General features: G+C 33.6%; 1 protein-coding gene across 1 annotated transcript; it reads left to right on the top strand.

Annotated features, from left to right (window-relative positions):
• Nucleotides 1-14,535: 14,535 nt before the first annotated feature.
• LOC133332832 (odorant receptor 33a-like) lies at nt 14,536-15,748 on the top strand. The gene is made up of 2 exons (XM_061541203.1): nt 14,536-15,272; nt 15,340-15,748. The coding sequence occupies exons 1-2, from the start codon at nt 14,536-14,538 to the stop codon at nt 15,746-15,748; spliced, it is 1,146 nt and encodes a 381-aa protein (XP_061397187.1).
• The last annotated feature ends 1,189 nt before the right edge of the window (nt 15,749-16,937 follow it).

The raw sequence follows: 16,937 nt of genomic DNA on the forward strand, positions 1-16,937 counted from the left end.
CAAATGTGAGGTCACACCAAAAAAATAAAAAAAAATCCCATAAATATAAGATTGAAGTGGCAAAGTATCTCGTTAACACAAATCCAGCAGGATCAGCATTAAAACAACAATAACAATTATAATAAAAATAATAAGTGGAGAATGCCTTCTGTTTTATGCCGGGTAATAAGATTATTATGCAAATGCTCGATGCTTTACGACTGCATTCTGCTTAAAAGATTCGCTTTACTTGGACTTTCATTCACCAGCATTTATATACTATCCTTCAAGTGTGTGTCTTTGTGTGTTTGTGTTTAACTACTTACTGTAACTCTATGTGTGGCATCTTCCTCCTCGACACATTCTCGCAGTGTTTGACCATTAATCCTCTGCTGCTGAAGGAGAAGTAACAACAAACGACAACGAGGCCAACAGCAACATCCAAATTAAATTTTCACTTAATTTGTAATGAAATGAAATACGCCGGAATATGAACATTTCAAACAAATATGCACACAGCGAGCCAGAGGATGTTGAATAAACAACAACAACAAAAAACATTGAAATTGAATCCCATCGCGGCTAAAAGAAAATTAACATATTTTTAACATTTACTTAAATCTGTAGAATTTGCATGAATTTTCCGAAAAATCCATTCAGCATTGTTCCGTGTTTGTGTGGGTGTAAACGCTTGCGGCCAGTTTACATAAACTGCGGTCGCAAAATGTTATACTATTGTATGTGTAACAAATACAGTGGTGTAGTCAAATAATTGACATTAAAAAAAGGTACACATTGTTTGATCCCTGAAAAAAATATTCTTTAAAAAAACCCCAGCCTATTGATGGCCCTTAAAAATATTCTAAAAAACCCACGCCCACTGATGGCTGTTAAAAAGAATTCTAAAAAACCCACGTCCGGTGATGGTCCTTAAAAATATTTAAAAAAACAAGACCCACTGATGGCCCTTATAAAAAATTCTTTAAAAAATTCACGCTTGTTGGTGGCTCTTAAAACATATTCTGTAAAAAATACACGCCTTATGTGGGTCCTTGAAAACTTATTCTTTAAAACGGTAAGGAAAGTAGTAAAGTCGCACGGGGCCGACTATATGAAACCCTTCAGTACTTTCAATATATATACAACAGATGAATCCTAACAGACGTCGCACTTTGAAGGACCTATAAAATGAAATTGTATCCATAAACATGTCATTCAGCAACCTATACTAAATTTTCCATTTGGTCAGATATAGAGTTGTTTCTTACAATGAGACAAAATTATGTAAATCAATTTAAAGTAAATGTCAATCGGATAAACATCTGATAAACATAAGGATTTTGGTGCACCTATATCTAAATCTGAACCGATTTCAACGAGACTTGCCAGAGATTAAATAACTACCATACATTGTACAGAATTGTGTGACAATCGGACAAAATTTGGCTCTTTAGTGCACAATTTAAATAAAATCGAAAGGAAAAATGTATATGAGCTGTATAAATCTGAACCGATTTCCGCGAAACTTAGCATACATCATTCTAAACTGAATTCAGTACACCATGCCCAATATTGTGCAAATCGAAAATTATATATAGGGACTTGGGTACACCATTTACCTTAAATCGGACGAAAATATATATGGGAGCTATATCAAAATCTGAACCGATTTTCAGGAAACTTAACACACATCATTACAGTCTTAATTCAGTATCATGTGCCAAATTTCATGCAAATCGAAAGATATATAGGTACTCTGGTACACCATTTACCTAAAATCGGACGAAAATATATATGTGAGCTATATCAAAATCTGGACCGATTTTCAGGAAACTTAACATACAACATTTTAGATTTAATCCATTACGCTATGCGAAATTTCGTGCAAATCGAAAGATATATAGGGACTTTGGTATACCATATACATTAAATCGGGCGAAAATATATATGGGAGCTATATCTAAATCAGTAACATGTGCCAAGTTTCATGCAAATCGAAAGATATATAGGTACTTTGGTACACCATTTACCTAAAATCGGACGAAAATATATATGTGAGCTATATCAAAATCTGGACCGATTTTCAGGAAACTTAACATACATCATTTTAGATTTAATCCATTACGCTATGCAAAATTTCGTGCAAATCGAAAGATATATATGGACTTTGGTATAACATATACATTAAATCGGACGAAACTATATTTGGGAGCTATATCTAAATCTGAACCGATTTTGAAGAAATTTTACATACATCATTCTAGACTCAACTTAGTACGCTGTGCTAAATTTCGTCCAAATCGAAAGATATATAGCGACTTTGGTACACCATTTACATTAAATCGGATGAAAATATATGTGGGAGCTATATCCAAATCTGGACCGATTTTCAGGAAACTTAAAACACATTTTAGACCTAATTCATTTCGCTATGCCAAATTTCGTGCAAATCGAAAGATATGTAGGAACTTTGGTACACCATTAAATCGGAGGAAAATATATATGGGAGCTATATCTAAATCTGGACCGATTTACATGAAACTTAACATACACCTTTCTAGTCTAATCCGATCTGTAATTTGTGTACAATTTAACATGAACAGACAGACATGGACATTCTATGCATATTCTCAAAAGTAATACCTCGTTTCCTTTTGCCTGTTACAAACATATGCACAAAGACATAGTACCCTGTACCACAGTGTGGTGAGGGGTATAAAAATCCACGCCTTGTGTAGGTCCTAGAAAAATATCCTTAAAATTCTTGAAAAATCCACGCCTTATTTTGGTCCTTGGAAAAATATTATTTTAAAGAGTACAAACCACTGTGCAATCCCATTCATTCCCACCACTCAAATGTCCATTTATTTTCTCGTGGCTTTTATGATTATGACGAAATGTTCCGCAATAAACCCAAACAGTGTTACCTTTTCCTGTGTTAGCCATAATCGTCATTATTCATATAGTCTTGATTACAATCTGAAAATGTGGGAATCTCTATTTGGTTAGCATTTGTTTTGGGGTCTAATGTTGAGTCAAAAAAAATTAGCTTGCCCCAAAAAAATCCAATTAACTGTAAAGTGTTTTTACCATCCAACTAAACATTTTCATTAAAATGTTAAGAATTGTTGTGTGGAAATGTTTTTTCTCATTTTCCGCGTTTATGTTTTTTCTATCCTTTTTATGGCATATTCAAAAAAACTGGCAAGCTAAACAACTGATGTCCTTTTTGTGATAAGGATATCAAAAAGTGTTGTTGTACAGGATATAAAGAAAATATGTCAGGATTAGCTGCCATTTGACACCTGGTGGTTTTGTTAACATTGTGTGTTAAGTGGTTTTTGTGGCTCAAAGTGGAATTTTAACGTTTGTTTCTTTTTTTGTTTCGCTGCGGTTGAAAATGAGGAAGGATATTATGGTAAAGCGTTTCAATTTACAATTCTGATTGAATAGCTTAACCTTTGATAATGTCAACACATTTGTTTTTTCTTTGAAGAAATTTTGAATTGTGTTGAATTGTTTCACATTTGTTGAGGAATTTTTGGCAAAGGACACAATTTCTCACTGTTCCTTCAGGAACGTACATATACCATGCATCACTTTTTAAATTAAAAGCAGCGACAAATTGTTGGTTCTTAAATTAAAGCATGTTAACCTCAAACCCTAAAATTTGTGGTTTCAATTTTTAAAAATTGCTAAGGTTTCAAAATGTTAAATGTTTGATTCAGATGTTGTTATATACTGAAAATTAAATGTCCTGAACATGTTGTCGAACAATTTAATAACATTGTCTCAATTTCCTTGAACAAAGTTCGAACAGATTGTCAATTCTATGCCAAATATTTTTTTTTCTTTTTGGTCGGTTATGAATGTTTTAATATTTCCAGTTACTTCAGTCTGTGGAAATGTGAACATACGAGTGGTGTTGCAAAAATGGAACAACACAAGGCGTGGACTTTTTAAAGAATAAAAGGCGACGATTTTTAATTTTTTCTTTTAACAGCCCGCGTAAGTTGTGGATTTTTTAAAGAATATTTTTTCAGCGACCAATACCAGGTGTGGATTTTTTAAGAACATTTTTTCAGCGATCAAGGCAAGGCGTGGATTTTTTAAAGAATATTTTTCAGCGACCAATACCATTCGTGGATTTTTTAAAGAAAACATTTTCAGTGACCAATAAATGGCGTGGATTTTTTAAAGAATATTTCTTCAGAGGCCAATACAAGGCGAGGATTTTTTAAAAAATATTTTTTCTGCGACCAATACAAGGACCCACATAAGGCGTGGATTTTTTAAGAATATTTTTTCTGCCACCAATACAAGGACCCACATAAGGCGTGGATTTTTTAAGAATATTTTTTCTGCGACCAATACAAGGACCCACATAAGTCGTGGATTTTTTAAGAATATTTTTTCTGCGACCAATACAAGGACCCACATAAGTCGTGGATTTTTTAAGAATATTTTATCAGGACCCACATAAGTCGTGGATTTTTTAGAGAATATCTTTTTTCAGGGACCAATACAAAGCGAGGATTTTTTAAAGAATATTTTTTAGCAACCAATAAAAGGCGTGGATTTTTTAAAGATTTTTTTCAGCGACCCACATAGGGCGTGGAGTTTTTAAAGAATTTTTCAATAAAACGTGTTTACACTAAAAAATAAAGTACATAATTAGAATTCAGATAAAAATAATTCAAAATAGAGATGATACGTTTCAACATGTATTAACATATTATTTTATTTTCACAGAAAACTGCATATGTCAGAAAAAACAATCTACATATTAATATCGACCATAAATTAGATTTGAGTACCCTTAGTACCAAATTTTATGATTCGAGCTCTACCAGTTCACCCAAATCCAAATTTTACTAAATTCTCTATTTAGCACACACTATTTCCATAAGTACCCTCCTCCTACACCGCCACAATGATTCCAAATTCAATTTCCAGGATTCCTACTCTATTGGTTCACCCACAATTAAAATTGTACCAAATTTAGTACACAGTAATATGCCTGTCCTTCTTACCCCAATCCAACACCCCCACAGCCATCATAAATCCAAATTTCAGGACTCCATCTCTATCGGTTCATCTACAATTCAAATTTTACCAAATTTAGTACATAGTTGTACCAATTTCCAAAACTTCCTACATACCCCAATCCTACACCCCCACAGTCATCCTAAATCTAAGTTTCAGGATCCAAACTCTATTGGTTCACCTTCAATTAAAATTGTACCAAATTTATTACAAATTCTCTACATATCCCAACCCTGTACCTGCACAGTGATCATAAATTTAAGTTTCAGGATCCAAACTCTATTGGTTCACCTACAAGTCAAATTGTACCAAATTTAGTAAATTTTTTTAAAACATCCTTTTATCTCGATCTTACACCCTTAACAGTGATCCTGACTCCAAATTTCATGATTCTAGATTTATTTGTTCGCCTAAAATTCAAATTATACCAAATTTAGTACCCAAATTGTACCAGTTATAGTACGATCTAGTACTTTTCGTTCACATCAGTAAAAAGTTTCTTACACTTCGACGGTAATGTTAATTTCAAATTTCAGGATTCCAGCTTTATTTGTACCTCCAAAATAAATTTGCCCCAAATATAGTACCATATAGTACTTTTCGTACACATGAACACACGCTTTTAAAACCGTCTCCCCTAATAAACCCTGCTTCTCAACTTTAATTCACACTCCAAATTTCAAGTTGTTTGCGCTATCCGTTCACAGTACAGTATGTTACAGAATTGTACCAATTTAGTACATATTCGTACTTTTCGGATTGTTATAATTCGAATTTCCAAAAACCCCTTGGTACATCTATCCAACAATCTATCAACGACCACCAATTCAAATTTCAAACTTTTCGTACTGTTCTAGTACGAATTTCCAAAAACTCAGCATTATCTGTCACCTTTGGACCAATATTAACAAGATTTTATGGAGTATTTTTCAAGGACACAAATACGGCGTGAATTTTTTGAAAAAATATTTTTCAAGGACCCATAAAAGGCGCGATTTTTTGAATAATATTTTTTCAGCGAGGGGTTTTAAGGAATATTTGTTTAATGATTATTTAATTAGGTATGAATTTATTCAAATATCAGCCCTTGATCTGATACTTCCCATACAACCCCTCGCATTGTATTACTAAGCCCATTCAATGATTCTATTTCCTCTTGCCAGAAAAAAATCCACATTCAAACACTCTGATATTTTCCTTATGAACTAAAATTATGATTTTTCTTGTTTGCCTTACAATTGTATTTTGTTCGCATTGGTGACAATATCTAAAATTCCATTTCCGAACGCTGATACCCACTCCTCTCCCCTCTCCACGATGTCATTTTGAAAAACAAGACAAGTAGAAAAAAACCAAATGCTATCAAAAATCACAAACCGGGTGTCACAAAATACACTAAATGTCATGGCCTAAACGGCCGGTGGAGGAGGGTGGATGTCATGTCTTGTTGAAGGGCACGTTTAACAAATGCCTGAAGTTCAACAAGTAATTGAATTCGAACGTGCCCTGATTCACAATAAAGAAAATTTGTTACCCATTATTTATGGAATGTTATCCTTTATTATGAATCCTATTAGTGGTATTACTTTATGGATTATTGTTATTACTGTCTGTCTGTCTGCCGCATTTTCGTTTATTTCATTCCCTCCACCTTCTTTACACTCCCTGTCTGTTTATTTCGTTGACATGCCTTGTGTTCAATATTCTTAGAAAGGTTTTTGAAATGAAAAGTAGAAAAAAGAGCAAAATTGTGGCATTAAAATGTATTTGTTCCTGTTGCTTCATCTTCTTCTTGTTCTTATTGCCAGACAAGATTTTGAAAGGCATTTGTGAAATATTGGCAAAGGTGAAGCCTCTGATGTTTGTCATTTGAGCATTACAAAGGGATTTATATGGAATTCGGTATTATTTAATTGTATTACCTTTGCATTAAGATGCTCTTAGATATTTATTTCTTTTACAATAGCTTAATTTCGAAATAAATTTGTATCATTTGAAAGCAGTACGTGACAAAAATCCCATATTGAAATGTGCAAAATTTCCCCACCTTCCCTCCCATTCCAAGGAAATCAAAGTGAAGAGAGAGAGAGAAAGAAAAAACAATTCCATTGTAATTGCTTTGTAATCGAAACATAATGTCCTGATTAAAAAAATATTAAAATTTACATTTGATTTATTTTTCCTTGTTGTTGTATTTATTTTTTTTTTAATAATAAATACTTTGTTATTTCAATTCACACAGGGATTATTTGGCCTGGCATAAACGTTAACATATTTTCATATTGTTTTAACATTTTAATGTTGATATATTTATACACATATATATTTTAAACTGAATGATTCTCCATGTAATGGAATAAACATATTGTTAATTAATTTAATTATACAACAAATTAAATCAATAAAAATAATGCAATGGATAAATAAACAAATTGCAGATGACTTGTGAACATAGTGGCAAATATCAATCACAGAAAACAAAATAATAAATAAATGTGTTGCTATTTGGATATATTTATTCTGTGGACCAAATGAAAGATAATTTCAATGATTTGCTAAAAGTTATATAGCGAAGTACGGTTACAGCGAACTAATAGGGACCAAGAAAATTAGTTCGTTATAGAAGAATTGTGTTTTACTTTGAAGGACAACACATTACAGTTGACATTTGTGTGTATAGGTTGTAAAAATTGACGTTTGTGAGGATTGTCATCGTTATGTATATTTGCAGCAAGTTCGTTATACCCAAATAAAAACCAGTAAGGAAAATTAAAAAGTCGGACGGGGCCGACTATATGATACCCTTCACCACTATGGGTACATGCAAGACATGTTAATATCTGCAATATGCTGTAGATATAGAAATTTCGCATACATCAGTCGGGACCTAATTCAGTACTCTGTGCAAAATTTTGCTTCAATCGGACTAATATTGGGAGTTTGGTGCACAATTTTCTTTAAATCGGACGAAACTATATATGGGAGCTATATCTAAATCTGGACCGATTTCAACAAACCTTGGCATATAACTATCTAGACCTAATTCAATACTCTGTGCAAAATTTTGTCTCAATCGAACCACAATTAGGAGTTTGATGCATCAATAAGTTAAAATGGGACGAAAATATATATGGAGCTATATCTAAATCTGAACAGATTTTCTCCAATAGGGTTCGTCCTTGGGCCAATTAAGTAACCTGTGCAAAATTTCATCCAAATCGGATCATACATACGATCTGTACTTTGTTAACAAAAATACATGGACGGACATGCATAAATCGACTCAGAAAGTGATTCTATGCATATTCACCAAAGGAACCATGGGTCTATCTCGATTATTTTTGCCTGTTACAAACATATGCACAACGACACAATACCCTGCACCACAGTGCGGTGAAGGGTATAAAAACGGGATTATAAGGGGACCACCCCTAAAAGGCGGCGAATATTAATAATTTTTGGGAGGGAGGTTTGTTACCATATACGACTACAAAAACCAAATTACAAAGAATTTGGTTGAAAAAACGCGTTCAAGAACCCCAAATGCCGAAAATTGGGGGGTACCCTTATATGGGGGCTACCCGAAAAAATGGACCTATATTTATTATTTATAGTGGAGAGATTTGCTACCTAATAAGAAATCGACGTACTAAATTACAGTCAATTCGGTCGAAAAATACGATCAGAACCACCAAAATACCAAAAATTTGGGAGTACCGTTATATGGGGACTACCAGAAAAACTGGAACTATATTTATAATTTTTAGTGGATTAATTTGGTACACAATAAGAAGCCAATGTACAAAATTTCAGAGAATTCAGTTATAAAACAAGCCCAAGAACCCCAAAATACCGAAAACTAGGGGTACCCTTATATGGGAGCTACCTGAAAAAATGGGCCTATATTTATAATTTTTAGTAGAGAGATTTGTTACACGATAAGAACTCAAAGTACCAAATTTCAGCGAATTCGGTCGAAAAATGCGATAAAAACACCCAAAATACCGCAAAACTGGAGGTACCCTTATATGGGAGCTATCCGAAAATATGGACCATTTTTATAATTTTTAGTGGAGAGATTTGCTACCCAATAAGAACTCAAAGTACCAAATTTCAGCGAATTCAGTTAAAAAACGTGCTAAAGAACCTCAAAATACCGAAAATTGGGGGGTACTCTTATATTGGAGCTATGCCTAAACGTGGACCGATTTTCTGAGTGATTCTATGCATATTCTCAAAAGGAACCATGGGTCTATCTCGATTACAATCTGTTACAAACATATGCACAAAGACATAATACCCTGTACCACAGTGTGGTGAAGGGTATAATAAATTAAAACTGAAAGTTGGGACTGAATAAACAGAAATAGTTATATCGTTACTTTTCTATAAGATAAAAGATTTCTATGAAAAATATGTTTTTAAACTTATGTTTATAATTTTTTAAATATATGTATTTCAGGCTTCATAAACACTATATACAAAATTAAATCCACATCAGTGGAGAAAAGATGGCTAAAGACTTTAAAGTGCCGTAAAGTTGTAGGTTCCGTGACATTGGAGCTATTCCAAAATAGTGCCATGTTATATAGGGATATAGCTAAACGAGGACTAATAATAAGTACCTCTGGTGGGAAATATATATGTGGGAGGCGATATTGGAGCGTTAACAAAAAGTAAACACCCAATAAAAACCTGAAAATTAAAGTACATCCAATTCGGTTGAAAATGTACCATTTTTTGGGAGCTAATCGGAATCTTTCGCTAATTTTGGTAGGGATATTTTCTAATAATAAGAATTCCAAATATAAAATCAAAGAAAAACTTGGACCAATATTAATAATTTTTAATAGGAATATTTTCTACCCAGTAAGAACTCGAAATATCAACGTATGGCTTATAAGGTTGAAAAACATGCCCAAAAGCTTCAAAATGCCGAATATTTGGGAAACAGAAAAAAAAATCATGTGTCACCACTTGAACTGATTACCACAGATTGGGTCATAGAAGGAGATTTTAACTTTGTTTTCAGTAACGTACAGAGAGGCAAACCGATGGACATTCAGGCATGTTAAAATCGACACATATGGCGATTAAACAAATATATTCGCAAATGTAACTATGGGTATATCTTGCTTCCGTCTGTTACAAACACGTGACCCATAATATATAGTGGCTAACCCAAAACGTAGACCAATGTTCATAATTTCTGATGGGGATATTTGTAACTCAATGAGAACTCAAAAAATAAATAAATAAAAGCCAATTCGTGTTCAAAAACATAAAAAGACCAATATAGTGGGGGTACCGTTTTAAATCCATTCGTTTGAAAATGGTGTTCAAAATACAAAAAATGGAGGGTTTCAATCATATGAGGCTGTCCTTAAACGTGGACTGATAATTCCAACTTTGTCCTATGGCCTTACTGCTGACAAAATACACATGTGTGCTAGATTTTTCGATTCATTAGGGAGATAGATTGACTACAACAGACTTTCGTTTTAGAATTTTTCACTAATCATTACTATATATTTTACTATACTTTTACTTTTACTATATATTTTATTTATTCAAAGAAGTTCCCTAATGTTTGCATAAGGGATCACACGGTTAAGCGCACGCCTTTAGCCTTTAGTGTAGTAATGAAAAACTTTACATTTTATGGGGGCTAGTATAAATATTTATATGCTAGGTAACGCTAAGGGTTGCCTTGCGTCATTGAACGGTCTGACGTGCGAGCAATAATAAATGGATTAACTAGCACAAAAAACACCTGTGTCTGTTGTCGCAAACAAAATTTGAAAATAGTCAATATCTGTGTTTCAAAAGAAGTTTGGAAGATCATTACGGCAGACCTATTCGTACGGGACCGAAACAAAACTGTAGGAGTTTTCGAAGACGAGCAAATTATGTACATTCGACGAGTTAGGAAATAAGAAAGATCTTGACCGATTGCATTTATCATACGATAGCTTTATAAGTGCAGACTAAAGTGTTAAAATTTGAAACAAATTTTGCAAAAACACTTTTTCGAGAAAACCACATTTAAAGTTTGAGAATTACTCTTGCGGTCGATTGATGCCAGCACAATAAAACGGCTATATGTTCAAGAGTTGTTTATTTTCACTAAAATTTTAAAGGGACACTTTTCATAGAAAACCAAAATTAATTATACCCTTCACTACACTGTGGTACAGGGTATTATGTCTTTATACATATGTATGTAACAGGCAATAGAAAACGAGATAGACACATAGTTCCTTTCGAGAATATGTCTCTCCATGTTAAATTGTAAACAAAATACAGGTCGAATTTTTAATTCGAATTGGATGAAATTTGGCACAGCACATTTATTTGGCCCAAGGACGAACCCTATTGAAATTGGGAAAAATGGGTTCAGGTTTTGATATAGCTCCCATATATATTTTGTCCGATTTTATGTAAGTAGTGCACCAAAGTCCCTATATATCCTTCGATTTGTACGAAATTTGACACACCCTACTGAACTAAGTCTAGAACGATGTGTGTTAAATTTCGTGAAAATCAGTTCAGATTTAGATAGCGTACAGAACTAAGTCTGGAAAGATGTGTGTTTAATTTCGTGAAAATCGATTCAGATTGTGATATAGCTCCCATATATATTTTCGTCCGATTTGAGGTAATTCGTAATTTGCACGAAATTTCGCATAACGTGCTGAATTAAGTCTAGAACGATTTGTGTTAAATTTCGTGAAAATCGGTTCAGATTTAGATATAGCTCCCATATATATTTTCGTCCGATTTTATGTAAATGGTGCACCAAAGTCATTATATATTCTTTGATTTGCACGAAAATTTGATTAAGTCTAGAACGATGTGTGTTAAATGTCGTGAAAATCGGTTCAGATTTAGATATAGCTCCCATATATATTTTCGTCCGATTTTAGGTAAAAGGTGCACCAAAGTCCCTATATACCATTCGATTTGCACGAAATTTGGATTTTTAAGTAACTCAAAATGTGGCCAAATGTACAAAACATACTGAAATAAATGTAACCTAACATGTGGCAAGTTTCGATGAAATCGGTTTAGATTTCGATATTTTGCTTTAAATTTATTTATATGATGTTGTGCCATTGTAAGAATCAACTTTATATCTGACCAAAATTTAGTGTAGATTGCAGAATGACATGTTTAATTTCATGGTAATGGTCTGTTAGGATTCCAACTGTTGAATATACCCAAAGTGATGAAGGATATCTTGTAGTCGACCCCGCCCGACTTTACTACTTTCATTACTGCTTTTGAAATCAAGAATGGGGGTCCAATTGAATATTAACTAAAATTAGCACCTTTTTGGCCGACAAAAACGTGAAATTAACGGGGTCAACCGTCGTACAGCCTAGAGGTTGCACCCAATAACTTATTTTTATTCTCGTACATCAAGAAAAATATATGATTAACTAGTATCTTCGGAAACGTCTTTTGGTGAAGACTTGTTGTGGGAGGAGTCTCTATCGGAATGGAAAACGTGTAAAATCAACCTGTAGAACATGTTGAAAAACAATGACAATTTTTTTAATGATAAATATTCACATTTTCATTTTTAGACACGAATTATTTATAGTACACCTCGCATTACTCAATTTAAAACAGTTATATTTTTCTGTTCTGGATATTGTTGTGTTGAAAATATTATATTCTATTTCATAATTTTTAAGCAATTTCAAAAAGTTTATTATATTTATTAAATAAAAGACAATGTAGTTCAAGTTCCAAAAGTGTTTTTAAATATAATTAAAAAGTTTATTTGTTACACCTATGTCTCTTTTCGTAGACCAAACAAAAACTTAGAAATTTCTCACAACGAATGTGTTAGGTGTCAATGTCTTGATAAACCATCATATAATTAGAAAATTAATTTTAAAGTCTACAAAGTAAATACCAACAGTTTAGTCTCGCCCATTAATTAAAATCAGGGTTATAACATCGATATTTTGGCTGAATATTCCTAATGTTAGTGGGGGCATTTACAACAGACAAAACTATAATTAAAAACTGGTAGTAAAATCCAAAATAGACTTTCTTTTTTTAAATAAAAAATAATTATATTTTTAAAGAATATTTGTGAAAGTTTATTAAAGGCTTTGTTAACGGTTTTTAAGGACTATAAAAAAACTTTATGCGTGGATTTTTAAAGACTATTTTTCAAGCTCTATTCATTCTATGTTTAGGCGTGATTATTGGTTTTAGGCGTGTATTTTCAAAATAATATATTTCAAGGACTACTGAAGGCTTTAGAATATTATTCAAGGACTATTAAAGGCTTTAGGTGTGGATATTTTTACGAATATTTTTCAAGGACTATTGAATGTTTGGGCGTAGATTTTTGCAAAGATTACTGGCGTCTTTAGGTTTGGTTTTTAAGGACTTAAAAGCTTTAGGTGTGGGGTTTTTCATGTAATATTGAAGGCTGTGGGCGTTGATTTTTTTCAATAACTATTAAGACTTATGGAATGGATTTTTTCAAGAATTACTGACGGCTTTAGGATTGACGTTTTAAGCACTATTTAAGGCTGTGGGCGTTGATTTTTTTCAAGAACTATTAAAGATTTTAGGCGTGGATTTTTTCCAAGGATTATTGAAGACTTTGGGTGTGGATTTTTTCAAGGACTATTGAAGGCTTTAGGCGTGGATTTTTCAAGGACTATAGATGGCTTTAGGCATGGGTTTTTCAAGGACTATTGAAGGTTTTAGGCGTGGATTTTTCAAGGAATATTGAAGGCTTTGGTCGTTTTTTATGCACTTTTGCATGCATGTTTTTTTCAAATGACTATTTTTCAAGGTCCATCTAGGCGGTGAGTTTAAAATGAATATTTTTCAAGGTCCATCAGTAGCTTCAGGCGTGGATTTTTAAACCAGGTTTTTCAAGGTACATCAGTGGCTCTAAGCGGGGATTTTAAAAGAAATATTTTTCAAGGTCTATCAGTGGCTTTAAGGGGGGATTTTAAAAGGAATATTTTTCAAGGTCCATCAGTGGCTTCAGGCGTGGATTTTTAAACCAGGTTTTTCAAAGTATATCAGTGGCTCTAAGCGGGGATTTTAAAAGAAATATTTTTCAAGGTTCATCAGTGGCTCTAAGCGTGGATTTTTAAAAATTAAATTTTTTTTCAAGGTCCATTAATGGCTTTAGGCGTGGATTTTTTAATGGATTTTTCAGGGTCCATCAGTGCCTTCAGGTGTGGACTTTTAAATTATTTTTTTTTTCAAGGTCCATCAATGGCTTTAGGCGTGGATTTTTTAATGAATTTTTTCAACGTCCATAAATGTTCAAGAATATTGTTTTTCAGGACTATTAGTAATTTTTTTTTCTCGACATTAAAACATTATATTTATGGTTGAATATTTAGAACTTAATCCATTTTGCACTTCAACTTAAATGCTATCATATCCTCGTATATAAATAAGTGACAAAATACGCAAACAATTCAGTTCAAAATTTATTGTGAATATAATCAGTCATTTAAGAAAATGCCCGACGAATTGAATACCAAAGCCCTGTTTAAAACCCATTATGTGGTATGGCGTATTTTGGGCATGTTACCTCCGAAAAAAGATCGTACTCTATATTGGATGTATTCAGCGGTGTTTAACATTTCCATTACAATTGGATACCCACTACATTTAATAGTGGGTCTATTTGCCAGTAACAATGCCTATGAATTCTTTCAAAACATGGCCATCAACTTAACTTGTGCCTTTTGTACCATGAAAACCATTGCAATTTGGTGGCGTTTTGACAAAGTCGATATTATGTTTGAAATTATTCAGCGACAAGATGACCGTGTTCGCACTCAGGAAGAAATGTCCTTTCTTCGGAAAATGGTACATCCGCCGACTAAAAGGATAATTCTGACATTCACAATTTTGTGTAGCATCATAGCGGTGTCAAGTGAATCTACCGTCTTGTTTAATGGACTAATGGGTAATTGGACTCTGATGCATAAGGGCTACTTTCCTTTTGACATTTTTAAGAGTACAAGGAATTACATAATTGCCCATTTATATCAAATTATCGGTCTGTCCTATATGATTTTGCAAAATGTGGTCAACGATACCTTTGCACCTGCACACTTGTGCCTGCTACGTGGTCAGGTGCAAATGCTGAATATTCGTATTGGAAAAATTGGTCACGATTCGAATAAAGGAAGTGCCGAAAATAATCAAGAATTACTGGAATGCATCAAGGTGCACAAGGACCTGCTGGAGTAAGTGAAGATAAATTCTGACTTATTTTTATAAATTCCCTTAATTATTTTATTTCTTATTTTTCAGATACCACCACCAATTGGAGGAAATAATTTCCGTGTATATGTTTTTCCAAATTATGGTGGGCGCGTTCAATATGTGCATCATTTTGGTATTCATTATACTCTTCGTCAAGGACATCTTCACCCTGCTCTACTACACTTTCTATTTTATTGGTGTCATTTTTGAATTGCTTCCCGGTTGCTATTATGGCACTCTGTTGGAAGATGAATTTCATGAGCTGACCTATGCATTGTTCACCTGTAATTGGCCTGAGCAAGATGTGGAATTTCGAAAGAATCTTCGTATAATTGCCGAACATACTACACGTCGTGTTTACGTTACTGCATGGCTATTTCGTGTGAACAACAATGCTTTCATTTTAGCTTGTAAAAATGCATATGCTTTATTCGCACTTGTCATGAATATTAAGTAAAAATGTCAGATTCGAAAATATTTTCGAATATCAGGAAGTAAAAATATTATAGAATTTTACGTGTTGCAGTTAGTTTTTCCGCATTTTGGGGAGCATGAAAACGTGTTTCCAACAAATTTTGGAGTAATTTAATATTTTGAATTCACATTGAGTAGAAAATGTTCCTAACAAAAATGATCAACATTGGCCCATGTTTCCGCGCAGCCACCATATAATGCTAACCCACTAGTCGGTATTTTTAGTGTTTTGGACAAGTTTTTCAGCTGAATTAGCTTTAATTTAATTTTTCAGGTTCTCAGGGGAGTGTAATCTCCTTATTAAAAATGATCAATATTCGTTCACTTCTTAGAGAATCCAAACATTCCAAACATCGGTATTTTGGGGAGCTTGGGTACGTGCTTTAACCAAATTATAATTAATAAAAGACCTCGTCTCCAGATTCACTCAAATTGATAGGCGAATTGCTACAATCCGTATAAAAGCTAAGTTCTTCTACATCAGTCTCATTTGCACCCATGATCCGACCGAAGATAAAGATGAACAGACCAAAGACATTTTTATATGAGCGCCTAGAAATACCATATGACCGATGCCCTGGCTATGATATTAAAATTCTGCTAGAAGATTTTTAATGCAAAAATCGGAAGAAAAAATATTTTTGGCCCCACCGCCCCCACAACGGCATGAGTTTGATTGACTTGGCAGCAGCAAAAACATGGTCGTTGGCAGTACCACATTCATGGTAGTTAGGAGTATCAGATTCAAGCATCTCGATATACACAGGTACACCTGGATTTCTCCCGATCGAACAACAAGAAATCAAATCTATCATTTTGTGATAGACGGAAGGCATTCATCCAGTGTTTAAGACCTTCGATCGATCCGAGGAGCGAATATCGATTCGGACCAGTACCTTGTAGCAGCCAAGGTTCGTACTCGTCTTAATGTATCAATAATGCTGCGATCTAACACAATACGGAAACTCGACATCGAAAAGCTGCAAACACAACAGGTATCAGAAGTCTACTCAGCTCAACTTACTCACCTGCTTGACGAAAGCACTCCTTGTCCCGATAATAGTATAGAAGCACAATGGCAACGAATTGTCCACTCCCTACAAACTACAGCAAAAGCAACATTTGAGTATCAAGAACCACCATCAAGAAATATATTGTACGATCAGGAGTGT

Source organism: Musca vetustissima, unplaced genomic scaffold, assembly GCF_032173495.1.
Source record: "Musca vetustissima isolate MV318-11 ecotype Yass unplaced genomic scaffold, APGP_CSIRO_Mvet_v1 utg123725, whole genome shotgun sequence".
Lineage (NCBI taxonomy): Eukaryota > Metazoa > Arthropoda > Insecta > Diptera > Muscidae > Musca > Musca vetustissima.